This window comes from Mangifera indica, chromosome 10 (genome assembly GCF_011075055.1).
Source record: "Mangifera indica cultivar Alphonso chromosome 10, CATAS_Mindica_2.1, whole genome shotgun sequence".
In the NCBI taxonomy this organism is placed as follows: domain Eukaryota; kingdom Viridiplantae; phylum Streptophyta; class Magnoliopsida; order Sapindales; family Anacardiaceae; genus Mangifera; species Mangifera indica.
The window spans coordinates 4,044,055-4,058,014 of NC_058146.1; the positions used below are offsets into that span (position 1 = coordinate 4,044,055).

The window sequence follows — 13,960 nt, forward strand, 5'->3', positions numbered from 1 at the left end:
GAAAACAGATTTTCGACTTTTGTTGTTATTTATTTATTTTATTATTATTATTCCCTCCACGTCAATCGACTGACTCGAAACTTTATCTTTACAATTTACAGGCCATCCGCCAGATTATTAATTAATTGATGTGAAAATTATTCATTTATTTACAAAACAATCCATTAAATAATTAAAAAAAATTCCAAACATAAAAAAAAATGAATTCAATTTTTTCAAAAAAATATCAAAATTAAAATTAAAATTTATAAAATTTAATAATTATTAAATTAATTATTAAATTTAAAAATTTATCATATTTAATATAATTAATTCTAACTTAATATAATAATTTAATTTGAACAAAATTTCTTCTTAATCAAGGGAATTTTTTTATTATTTATAAAATTTTTACAATTGAAAATATAATATAGATAGAAAAAATAAACAGATTTATTTCTGGTGAATTGTTGGTACGATAAAAGAGATGGGAAGAAAGAAGCAATTACTCCACCCGGTTTTGAATAATGTTGAAGAGGATATTGCAATTGAAGAAAATTACGTACACTGAAAATTAAATTGGTTTTTATTGTTAAAATTGTATTCCAAGTACAGAGCAAAAATCATGGCCTGGCCAGACTTTTGAGAAGTTCTTCCCAAAGGCGGTGTTGAATGAGCGGGGCCAGTCTGCCGACACGGGTAATCCTTTTCGGCCAGACCCATGTAGGTCTAGCACAAAAATCCTTTAATCGTGCCAGTCTTATGAACTGAACAAGTCTTGGCCCTGGCTATGAATCAAGGCACCTGGGCCGGCCCGGTAGAAACTGACAAACAATTTTTAATTAAAAAATAAAAATAACCCAACACAAAAACGCCACCAAATGTCAGGCCTTAACACGGCTCATGTGCTTAACGTTGCCCGTTGGATGGTGCCAGGATCGGCCCAACACACTGCCAACTGCTACCTCTCTAGTTCTTCACACGGCCTTGGGTCCCTTGGAAGCTTATGAATTTTTTACTTGGTTAATCAAAATTTGATTTTAAAGATTTGAAATGACTAGATACTGCAGAATCACAGATTTTGGATAAGCTTAACTTGACGATAACCGGGCTTGTTGGTTTTGTTATTGGGACATTTGGGCTTGCATTGATGACTGGAGATGTTGATTGAAAACTTTCCGTGGGTACACAGCCACAGAAGAGTCAAACAAACAATTATTTTATCTTAAATAGAAGATAAATAGGTACAAAGAAGTTCGAACTAGAATTTGTCGGGAAACCCTCTTCCAAAGTTGGCGTATGCCGCTTTCAGCGGCGAGCACACGGTATTTTATAGTTAAAGACCAAGGAATAGTTCGCTCTGCGCTCATCGCAGGCTCTGTACATTCTGCTACAGTAGCAACCATGTATTATATATATCTGGCTCTTGCAGAGATTTTCGTGTGTTCCCGATGTGGGACCTTGGTCTCTTAAAGGTTTGCTTCCTCAGTCTCCGACTACTCCATACACTCCGTATTCGCAAAGTGTCCACTTCTCTCTGGTCAGGACTAAATAAAATATTTGTCATTATTTAAGGGCTGCACCACCAAATGATCCCATCCATCAACGAATTAAATTATAAACATCAAAGTATCTGCGACAAAGGCTTTAAATAAATACGGTGTGGGGCAATCTGGTCCTCACACCTTAAATTTTAAAAATCGAAATATTTATTTATTTTTTAAATTTTATTATAATTATTTAAAATAAAAATATCATTTAAAAATAAAAATTTATTTTTCATCTTAATTCTAAAATTTATTTATTTATTTTAATTTAGTTTAAAAAAATTATTTTTTATTTCATCATTTAAAATTTTCATATTTTATAATTAATATACATCCCCTTCAAAATTTAAAACATTATATTTATATTTTAAAAAATATATCTTTTTTTTTTATAACTATTTTTTTTGATAATTCACTCTAGTGATTTTACAACACAAAAACCACCCAAAATTGGCTAAAGTAATCGGATTTATCGTACATGTCTATACGGCAAATTACATAGACCTGTGCATCGGTTTATTAGAATTTTATAGGATTTGAAGATGAGCTAAGCAAGCTAGGGTTGATCTTATAGAGTGGTTAACAATTTAATGATGTCGATATGAATTTTAATTGAGGCACCAAGAACTGTACGGTCATGATCAATGCTTTCTGGTTAAGTAGGTAGCAACAGGCTCAAGTCTAACATGAATTAGGCAAAGGTTTAATGGACTAAAGTAAATTAACCTCCTTTGAAAAACCTATTGAAATGTTAAAAAAAAGAAAGAATCAAAGGTTATTAAAACAGGTTAAATATTATGATTTAAAAAAAAAAAAAGACATAAATTTGAATCTTTTTTACACCTATAAAAATTTAAAATTAATTATCAATAAAAAACTATATATATATTTGATTAATGATTAATTGAACTTAATTGGTAATTGGCATACAGTTCATTATGATAAAATAATAATTTTCTGTTGAATACATAAATAATGTCTCCATTAACAGAGACCAAATTTTATCTTTATTGTTGATCTAAATACAGCTTCAGAGATAGGGTTTTAATTGACCATCATCACCTTGGAAAATGGCAAACCTGAAAAGGAAATAAACTAAACCAGCAATTCTGGCTATGGCGTCTAATTATGAAACTTAACGAAGTTCAAGCAGTCGTCGTTGAGCCAACTGTATTTCTCCATGAAAGGGTTAACAGTTGATTTCGGAGGATAGCGGTCTATGCAATCTTCCCACACGTTGGGATCTTCCAAGTTCTTCATCACTTCCCAGACGCAGTTGTTGCACTTGAAGCCAGCTCCGACGCTCACCATCAGGATTTTATCGCCTTTCTTCAGCCTCTTTTTAGCCTCCATGTAGCCCAGAACATACCAAAGGCCACCGGCGGAGGTGTTTCCGAATCGGTGAAGCGCCATTCGAGATGGCTCTAAATCATATTCGTTCAACCCTAAACTCTTCCCAATCCCGTCAATAACAGCTCTTCCTCCAGGGTGTAAACAGAAGTGATCGACTCCCGTTTTGAGATTCAAGCCTGCGCTGGCTGTGTCAAAGAAATTAGCAGCGGCGCCTTTGGTTTTTCTGCGTCGACTGATGATTACATATCGAATTAGCTCTCTCAGGGGGAGAATTTTGGGTACTAGAACCTGGAGGTTCATGGAGAAAGCTATAGCAGCGGCTTTTGGTAGGGCTCTGGTGAGAAGAAAGCCTCGGTAGCCGAGTTCATCTTCTTTCTGAAAGCAGCATCCGTATGCTTCATCGTTTGCGCCGATATGGGTCCTCACTGAATGGTTTAACTTCATGATGGCTTTGTGCTTTAACAATCTGTTGTTTGTTAGCACCATGGAGCAGCCACCTAAGCGGAAGAGACAGTTGGAGAGCATCATGGATTTCTCTTTGCCGCAATACCAGTTTGGAGCAAGAGATTCAGAGCTAACAACAACGGCAATGGCGGATTTGTACGACTTGAATAACTGTTGAACAAGGTCAACCGCTACAAGACTTGCACTGCAACCCATGCCGGCTAAATTGAAAACCTTGACATCAGCCCTCATCTTGTATCGATTCATCACGCGAGCTGAGAGAGAAGGAAGGCCAGGCAGCAGCGACACATTGACGACGAGAATATCAACACTAGAGGGAGAAATTTGAGTCTCCTCAAAGACGCGATCAAGCGTGTTAAACATAATATCATCGATCTCCGAAAGAGCATCGATTAAAGAAGGCGATTCTTCTCTTCCTGCAATGACATTTTTGGGGCAATATGTGTGCTCTCCGAGGCCTGAATTCACAATGGTTTGTAGGAGAAATCTGAATTCTTCCAAGCCTAAATTCTTGTTTCTGAAAACAATTTTTGCGCTCGACCCAGTGTCGAGCCTGGCATCATCGGTTGCTTTGTAACACTCATAGGCTAACATATAGCAACAGCGGTCTCTTCTTCGAGATACCAGCTCACAGAGATGAAACACAAGGTAAAGAAGAGATAAAAGATACGGTAGTACAATTAAAAACTCCATGGAAACACAGAGATCAGAAGGAGTATTTCTAATTATACAAGAAACTGATGCTGCTTGTACATCTATTTATAATACAAATAAATAACAGCGATGGAATATTTTTTTCTTCTCAATTATGACAACTGTGCATTTCACTCGGCGTTGACTTAATAACTTTCTGCTTTATCTATTATTTTACCATAGAAGTAGGGCTGCGCATGGTTCAGTTCAATACAATTTCAAATTTTTTTTAAGCCAAATTGAAAACATAATTTAAACAAAATAAAACTATTTTAGGGTTTGAAAATTTTGCTAACCAAACTAAACTAAAAATATATAATTTAATCTAGTTTAGATTACAATTTGATCCTACTAAAATCATTTATTAATAAATAATAATTAAATTATCGTTTTCTATAATATAAAATAAATATGTAAAGTAAATATAAAATATATATACAACAATAAAATTATGTGCATCCACTTTGGGTACACAAATATATACACATTTATATGTGTCATCATATGATTGGATAATTTTGAATTAAGAATAAAACAATAACCAATCATATGATAATACATATGAGTGTGTATGCATTTGTGTACCCAAAATAGGTACACATAGTATTACTCTATATACAATAAACATAAATAAAATAACAAAAAATATAAAAAATGAATTATACACTTAATTATTTATTAAAAAAAATTTATCAAATATGATTACATATACATATCTATTTTATAAAAATACAATTTATAATTTGATTTGATTTAAAAAATATTTAAACGATAAATTATTTTTTAAAAATATATCAATTTAAATTAAACTTTTTATAAACCACACCTAACTAGTTTGTAATTTTTAAATAATTAGATTAAACTTTACAATTTAAATCGGATTATACGTATTTCTACCTACAACTACGTTCTCAACTACATCTACGTATGTTCAATCACATTTCTAATTATTATACAGCCTGTACTTTTCAGTTGAAAATTCAATTCAATTCATGGCCCTATCATTTTCTGGGGAAGATCTTGTTCCCATGCGTCCTTGTTGAGTTTGGTGGGATATATATGGATCCATGTCCAATGGGGCCAAGATTTCCTCCAATTGCATACTAAAATAAGGCCAAAGGACTATTTCCCACCCAAGTTTTAATATAAAGATACATACATATTTATACGATTTGAAAAACTTAAAATTTTACCTATAGATTCACTACTGATGAAATTGTGCATTAAAACTAAGAGTAAAATCGTTATTTTATTAATAATATTAAAAAATATATAATCTTGTTTCATTCACCTCAACCTCAACTTTAAAAAATAATATTTTTTCCCTAAACCTTAAGGTTTGTTATAAAATCTGGCAACAGTAATGGCGGTTGTCACTGTCTCCACCTTTAGTGTGGCAAAGAAGGGAGGCACTCAACTATGAATTGTTTTCATCATCGAAAAAGAGATAGAGACAAATCTATCTTGTCTCTTCATCGAAGAAGAAACGAAGACGATTCGTCTCTGTCTCATCTCATCGTTGAGAAAGTTTCGTCTCTGTCTCATCTCTTTGTCAAGAAAGAAATGAAGACAATTTGTCTCAATCTCTTCTTTATTAACGGAGATAAAGTTTTTCGTTTTTATCAATGTCATTGACCGTTTCTCCCCTCTATTAGGCTAAAAATAGAGACAGTATCAACCATCGTTACTATTGTTACAGTTTGTAGTGGATTTGGGGGTTGGGGAGATTTTATTTTTTAAAGTTGAGGTCAGGGATTAATTGTAAGTTTTCAAAATCTGAAAAAAAATATATATATATATATATTTTAATATTATTAATAAAATAATAACAAAAAAAATTTAATAATAATTAATTTATGGGTGAAATGTTGGGTTTTTCAAAACCATAGATATGACTTTGACAACATATCAAAATTTGGATGGGACATTGGCCACTAAAATAATATAAGAGGGCTGCTTTAGAGGGAGAACAGACTGACGCCAAGCAACATTTATTCGAGCTGCCAACAGAAATTTAATGGCGTTGAAACTGACTTTGCTCATCAAACATGGTGCTATTTATTACAATGCAACGTTGACAGGATGAAAACGTTTTCAATTATATAATTAAGTTTTTTCTTTGTATATTAACAGGAACTTGTCAATGTTGAATTGATGGATCAATCAAAAATATAATAATTAAATTTATAATTATTATATTAAATATAATAAAAATATAAATTTAATTTTTTTTAATTTTAATATTTCGATAATTTTATTAATTCTTGATTTATTTTTTGGATGTTTTTGATGTAAAACTTGTCATTGAGAAGGCAAATATAATTTAAAAAGTGGGTTGAAATCGGTGACATTGGAGACTCGTTTATCTTAATATATGTTTAAATTTATTATTAAAATTAAAAATAAAGATATTATTTAATTATTTTAAATTTATTTATCTAATAAATACTAGTAAAATTTTTAGTTATTAAAAAAATATATTATTTGATTAAAATATTAAAAATTTATTATATATTTATTTTAAATTTAAAAAATAAATATTTTTTCTCAAAAAGTTTATCCCTCCTTCTCTGACAACTGTCTTCATTCTAACCGACGGTCAACTTTCCCGAAGCCTTCCCGAAACCAACCGGACGACAACCATTATTTTGGGATGAAGATAAGTCTTCAAATCTTCATCAATATAATTAAAAATGTGGATTGGGAAAGGTGAGAGTGGAGGTCTATTTAATAATAATAATAATGTTGGTCATAAATTTCTTCCTCAATTATAGAATTGTCTGAACAATTAATTAATTTCGCTGTGCCATGTGATGGACAGAAACAAAAACTGGGAAATCAACAACAAAGTCTACCCTAATAAATACTTTGACAAGTTGCACTGCAGCTTCCATCAACAATCACTTGTAGTCAATTCAAGCCCAATTTTACTCAGATAAACAGACCACGAGGCCAACTTATATTTTATGGGCCAAAAGACTTTTTCCAACCCAAGGTACTGTGAAACTCTAAACTCTCACCCACTAACTTTCAAAAACCTAAACATCTACCTACAATCAATTTTTCGTTAAAAATTTCAATTAACGTTAAGAGTAAAATCATTATTTAGTAAAAAATTAAAGTTTCATCACAAACTCTCCCCTATATTTAAAAACTTACATTTTACCCCCAACCCAAGGTTTGAAAAGTGGCAAAAATCCCCCTTAGGGTTTGTTCCTCTTCCTCCGATGCTGATTTCTCCTTCCCCGACAGTTGATCGTCCTCCCTTCCCCCCTTATCTCTCCTCCGGTCTCTCTCCCTAGCCTCTTCGATAGTCTTCGATCGGAGACGACTCAGACAAAGATGAGCAGTCTTCGTTTGAGACGAAAACACGTCGTCTTTGTTCGCGTCTTCGTCTCTCTAACGAAGATCGATCGTCTTCATCTAAGAGACGAAGACGACATGTCTTCGTCCAAATGAAGATCGCTCATCTTCGTCTCTAGTTGAAGACGGTTAGAGAGGCTAGGGAGAGAGATCAGAGGAGAGATAAGGGGGGAAGAGAGGACGACCAACCGTCGGAGAAGGAGAAATCGACGTCGAAGGAAGAGGAACAAACCCTAGGAGGGTTTTTGCCACTTTTCAAACCTTGGGTTGGGGGTAAAATGTAAGTTTTTAAAGATAGGAAAAGAAATTGTGATGAAACTTTAATTTTTTTTGCTAAATAACTATTTTACCCTTAACGTTAATTGAAATTTTTAACGAAAAATTAATTATGGGTAGGTGTTTGGATTTTTAAAAGTTAGTAGGTGAGAGTTTCAAATTTCACTGTACCTTGGATGGGAATAAGTCTTTTGGCCTATTTGATGTGATCCTACTTTTTAATAGATAAATGAATAACTAAAACTATCGATAAAACTTATATTATCTATATTTAATAATAAAAAAATTATTTATATAATTTTATATATAAATAATAATATATTATTATATTTTTAATATTTTTTATTTTTAATTATATAATAATATATTATTATTTATATGTAAAATTATATACCAAATACTATCCACTTAATAATACATTTAAAAAAAACTGCCACGGAACCATTTATAATAGGACAGATATTTGACTTAACTGATGTTTATAGCCATAACCACCTAATAAAGACGCATCATATCAAATTTATTGGACGGTTCATTATACGTCATTGATTAGATGTATCTTTATAGGCCCAATGACTTACTTCCACTCCAAAGTAAGGATAAACTTTGTCTAGCGTCCTCTTTGTTCATTGTCGGCCCCCACAGCCGAGCTGATATCATCTTTCCTAAACAACGAAGATGTGAACAATTATTGGGAATCATCAATAATGATTTGTGGGTTTCCCCCTATCTAGGGTTTTTTCTCTATTAAGAAATCGCACCAACCTATAAATCAATCATTTCTCTTTGTTAATACGTGTGATTCTCGATGATTGTCGACCAACCTACAAACCATTTCCAATGATTATCTGAGTTTCCAACTTTAGAGATCACACCAAACCCACAAACCATTCCCATCATTTTTCGTTGTCAACATTGGCTCGACTGTGAGGGCGATGACGAACGGAAAGGACATCGAAAAAGTGAAGTTCAATAGAGGGTAAAACTAAAGTTTTTAAAAGTCTTAGAGGTGGCTAAAATGGGAGAAAGATGGAAACCCTAGATTGGAGAGAAATGTAATTTTTCAAAAGTGAAAAACTTTTAGTAGATGTGAAGATGTTAATTTTTAAAATCTAAAAGAAAATTATTATAAAATATATTTTTTAATAATATTATTAAAATAATAATTTTATCCCTAATTATAACTAAATATTTTAACAGAAATTAATTTATAGGTAAGATTTTGGGTTTTGAAAGTTGACAAATATGAATTTAGAATTTTACTATACCTTAGGTGGGAATAAGTCTTTTGGCCATCTTTATATAATAAAACTATATGTATAGTCTTTATATATAATTTTATATATAAATAATGATGTGTTATTATATAATTAAATATTATTTTATCTTTAATTTTTAATTATATACCATTTATATGATTTGTGCTCACTATCGGGGATTCAAATTTTTTATATAATATTTGAAAGCTCCTATATCACTATATTCTATAGTTCTAATATTTAAATGGATAGATTATGCACTAATTTTTTGCTAGCTTCAGATCAAGTTAAATGTATTTTATAATGAATCAATAAAAAAAAATTATTTTTATTGATTAAATCAAAATTAGTGACATTTAATCACTGATTTTGATTTAATAGAAATGTAATTATTTTTATTGACACTGATTAAATGTCACCAAGTTAGTCGATTGACATTTCTATTAAATCAAAATCAGTGACATTTAATTCTTACATAAATAAATAATTGTAATAGTTAATGATGATTTGTAGAGAACGTCCCACCACTACTTTTATATTTTTAATATTTGATTTTAATTTTTTAATTATTTTTTTTATATAACTATTGGTTTTAATGAGTTTTATCATTGTTTTTTATGATTAAAATTGTGAAAGGAAGTTTGGGATTTACATGAATATAAGTGTTTTTTTGTTCAGCTCAGAAATCATTCGTTTCAACGCATGTATCATCTCCCACACAATTTATATATAGGATAAAAATGTTATAAACAGTCTAACAGATATTGTCCGTTTTGGGTTTCAGGCCCTCACAGCTTTAAAACGCATCTATTAAGTTAAGGACTTCTGACCTCTGCTTATATACAAGCTCAGTAGACAGAACATACAAACTCAGTAGACATAACATGAGAGATGTGGGACTTCAGATCACAACACACTCGCTATCGTGCGGATAACGTGTTATAAACAGCCCAACAGATATTGTCCGTTTTGGGCTTCAGACCCTCACGGTTTTAAAACGCGTCTATTAAGTTAAGAGCTTCTGACCTCTGCTTATGTACAAGCTCAGTAGACAGAACGGGAGCGATGTGAGATTTCAGGTCACAACAAAAAACAATTAATTAAACACACACTTAAAATACATTAATTATCTTTAACTTTTTTTTTGAACGAAATAAAACATTTTAATTGTACTAATAACAATAACTATTTATACGGAGTTATCACTAAAATTGATGTTTCTGTTATAAACAGTCCAACAGATATTATCCACTTTGAGCTTCAGACCCTCACGGTTTTAAAACGCGTCTATTAAGTTAAAGGTTTCTGACCCCTGCTTATATACAAACTCAGTAGATAGAACGAGAGCGATGTGAGACTTTAGGTCACAACAGTTTCCTCTATTTTTAATTTTCAATGAGGTGAACAATCTTTGCTCCTCAATCATATATCTTTCTGTCTAAATATTATTTTCTTGATTATTTTTTACTTTTAATTTCAAGATATACCTACAAAAGAAATAAAATTCTATTGGGTACTCTATTTGTTTTGATGGATTTGGTTTAGCTATAAACATCCTTTTACAAATCTAAACCTTTTTTAATATCAAATTATTTGTCTTTAAGATGTACATAGTTCGGTTTGGTATTGTTCGAAAATATTTTCAAACCAAATTGAAAAAAAACCCATTTGGAGAAAAATTTCAAACTAATCTAAACTATTTTAGATTTGAAATCAAATCAAACCAAACTAAAAAAATAAGATTTAGTTATATTTGAATATATTAAAATAAAATTAATTGAATTATAATTTTATAAAACATAATATAAACATATAAAATATATACATAATATACATATAAAAATAATAATAAAATAAATATAAAAAAACAAATAATTCACATAATTACTTATTAAAAAATTTGTTAAATATAATTATATATATTTTAAAAAATAAAACACGATTTCTAGTTTTATTTAATTTAAAAATTACCTAAATTATAATTAAAATTAAAAAAAATATTTTAAAAACTTTTCAACCTAAATCAAATCATTATTTTTTAATTATTCAGGTCCGTTTTATCATTTAAACCGAATTTTGTGAATCCATATTTGTCTTTCCAAATTGTAAGTATGTCCAACAAGATAACAATAGATGCATATTAGAGGATTACCTCTGATCCACTTCTTTGTTTAGTCAACTTCGTTCGTGATCCGAACGAAAAAAATACAGATCAGAGATTGTCTTCCAAGCTCCAGAAGAAGAAGAAAAAGAATGGGTTCACTTCCGTACGGCGACGTGGAGAACAGTCTGAGAGCATTGGCTGGTCGGGCCGAGGGTTTTGGAAGATTCGCCATGGGCGGGCTGCACGGGCCGCTCTACTTCGTCACAAATTTATCCGGTTCTCTTCTCTCTCTAATTCTGGATACCTTAATTTTGCAGAATTATGTTGCTTTTTTAGATAGAGTTGTCACGATTCAAATTAGGATTTTCATTGTTTAACTATCAAATGTCTCATTATGATCTTTATCTGGATTTTTTTGCTTTTCTTGAAAGGCCAGTGCCAAAAGTTTTTTAGTTTATAAGATACTTGTTAACATAATCTCCATTAAAAAGTTTGAAAATGTTGTGAGAAGTTTTATAATGGGCTGATCTAAGAATCTTTTGACTCTGTGTCGTAACGAAATTTAATGGAATTTATATATGATACCTCACATTTGTCAAAATAATAACTTTTTGATACCTGTAAGAGAGTGTTTTTCATCTCTTTCATTGCTTGTGGTTAACAAACTGACTATTTGATTTTATTTGTGTGTTTATAGATGATGGTCCAGGATCACTTCGGGAGGGATGCCGGAGAAAAGAACCATTGTGGATTGTTTTTGAAGTTTCAGGTACAATTCATCTTGCTTCATACTTGAGTGTATCATCTTATAAGACGATTGATGGCCGGGGCCAGAGAGTTAAGCTTACCGGGAAAGGGTTGAGATTGAAGGAATGTGAACATATAATTGTATGCAATCTAGAGTTTGAAGGTGGTAGAGGACATGATGTTGATGGCATTCAAATAAAGCCAAAATCTAGACACATATGGATAGATCGATGCAGCCTTAGTGATTTTGATGATGGGCTCATTGATATCACGAGACAAAGCACCGATATTACAGTTTCTAGGTGGGTTCTTGCTTATTGGATGATAAGACCTAAAATATTGTGATCAATACTGGGTTCTGATCTACTTGCTCCAAATTTGGTGGAACAGATGTTATTTTTCTCGGCATGATAAGACAATGCTTATTGGAGCAGACCCCTCTCATGTCGAAGATAGATGCATTCGAGTGACCATTCACCATTGTTTTTTTGATGGGACAAGGCAAAGACATCCTCGCCTTAGATTCGGGAAGGTTCATCTATACAATAATTACACCAGAAATTGGGGCATTTATGCAGTTTGTGCTAGTGTAGAATCCCAGGTAAATGATTTTTTTTTTTTCAGTTAAGATCTTTTTGTTAACTGTGTGATATACTATTATCCTCTTAGCTTTACCTGATTTTATTGTAGTGTTATATATTCTGTCATTTTTGTTTTTATCAGATATACTCCCAATGCAACATATATGAAGCAGGACAGAAGAAAAAGACCTTTGAATACTATACAGAGAAGGTAAAAGTGACAATCTATTTATTGTGGTAGTTCCATTAACTAACATGTAGAGTGATCCACAAAACAAGGTTAGGTGTACTGTTGTATCAATTGAACAGATATCATGACCAGCACATCTTGTCCACCAAATGCCCTTAAAAGCTTAAGTAATTAAACTTTCTGAATGGGAATGATTAATAAGCATGACTTTTTACTCTGCAATGGTCTCATTGTTTTAGTGGAAAATAAATTCATTGTCTTATGGAATACTTGCTGATGCATTTTAGGACCAGATAGTCTGGTACGTAGGATCAGTGTTTTCCAACTTTGTTATTTGGGCTTGAAATAAGTTGACATTTTGAGGAGTAAATGAGGGAAACCTCAAACTTTTCTTTGACTGGGAAGAGCTAGGTATAATAATCAATGAGAGATGCATTCTTATAGTATGAAAAACTCCAAATACCTTACCACGCTCCCACAAGGAATGCACCATCTTGCAGGGGGTTTTATGCTTACTCTGGTTATCGGATGCCAAATGTGTGGAGTTATTCTCTGGTTCCATCATCTTCGATTAATTATTTGTGTCAGAAAGAAATCCGTACTGTCTTGTTTATCAATATAATAATACTTCTGGTATATACTAACATTTATGGTTGAACCCCTTTTTTAGTGCTCCTTATGTGTAAATTAGAATCATATTTCCTGTCTAAAGTATAGTTTTTACCTGTATTAAAGTTCCTTCATTTAATGATATTAGCCTTCTTGTACTGTATCATATTTCCTGTCTAAAGTATAGTTTTATATGCTGGCACTTGAATGTTTAAAATGCTGCTATTGGATGTACCTGTAGGCAGCAGATAAGCCAGAAGCAAAGTCTGGCGTAATAATATCTGAAGGAGACTTGTTCCTAAATGGAGCACAAGCATGCTTATTGACCGAAGTGGGGGATGATCATGTTTTCCACCCAAGTGCATATTATCCGACATGGACAATGGAAGCAACCTCAGATTCTTTAAAGGATGTTCTCAGAATTTGTACGGGTTGGCAATCCATTGCTCGACCAGCAGACCTTATGGTAGCGACATAGCTTTTTAATATCGTCTTTGTGCATGCATCTTGAATATGCGGTGACATTTAAATGCATTCATTTGTGTTTTGATTTTTCCTTGGGAAAAAAATTATACAATTATGGAAAGTTTTGGCTGCAAAAAACCATTATCAGAATATAATTAATGTAGTGTGTGTAACTATGTATTTAATATTGTTTCAGAACTCGTCAGTTTGCTTGAGACTATTGGCATACTTTTGGGTTGACTCCTTTGATGGATATATCGACAAATTTGTTGATTTTGAACTAATCCTTAGTGGAAAATATACATCGTTAACAAGTGCTAATAACTCTA

General features: G+C 31.8%; 2 protein-coding genes across 3 annotated transcripts; one reads left to right on the forward strand and one right to left on the reverse strand.

The window, feature by feature from the left end:
- Positions 1–2,436: 2,436 nt before the first annotated feature.
- On the reverse strand, positions 2,437–4,075 carry LOC123227074 (3-ketoacyl-CoA synthase 19-like). The gene has a single exon (XM_044651705.1). It carries the CDS (start codon positions 4,035–4,037, stop codon positions 2,649–2,651), a length of 1,389 nt encoding a protein of 462 aa, XP_044507640.1. The 5' UTR covers positions 4,038–4,075; the 3' UTR covers positions 2,437–2,648.
- A 6,957-nt stretch (positions 4,076–11,032) lies between these two features.
- LOC123228031 (pectate lyase) lies at positions 11,033–13,846 on the forward strand. Of its 2 annotated transcripts, XM_044653220.1 has the most exons (6): positions 11,033–11,315; positions 11,737–11,808; positions 11,950–12,088; positions 12,177–12,387; positions 12,510–12,578; positions 13,408–13,846. In XM_044653220.1, exons 1-6 carry the CDS (start codon positions 11,189–11,191, stop codon positions 13,642–13,644), a joined length of 855 nt encoding a protein of 284 aa, XP_044509155.1. In that variant the 5' UTR covers positions 11,033–11,188; the 3' UTR covers positions 13,645–13,846. The 2 variants fall into 2 exon arrangements, with proteins under 2 accessions (XP_044509155.1, XP_044509154.1); XM_044653219.1 differs by having other exon boundaries at positions 11,038–11,315; positions 11,737–12,088.
- The last annotated feature ends 114 nt before the right edge of the window (positions 13,847–13,960 follow it).

What these genes read in the sequence shown, in the direction of transcription:
- LOC123227074 (XM_044651705.1), bottom strand. Translation starts at nt 4,037, where the DNA reads ATGGAGTTTTTAATTGTACTACCGTATCTTTTATCTCTTCTTTACCTT.
- LOC123228031 (XM_044653219.1), top strand. Translation starts at nt 11,189, where the DNA reads ATGGGTTCACTTCCGTACGGCGACGTGGAGAACAGTCTGAGAGCATTG. An exon ending in ACCGATATTACAGTTTCTAG is followed by an intron (nt 12,089 to 12,176) that starts GTGGGTTCTTGC and finishes TTGGTGGAACAG; the next exon opens with ATGTTATTTTTCTCGGCATG. An exon ending in TTGAATACTATACAGAGAAG is followed by an intron (nt 12,579 to 13,407) that starts GTAAAAGTGACA and finishes ATGTACCTGTAG; the next exon opens with GCAGCAGATAAGCCAGAAGC.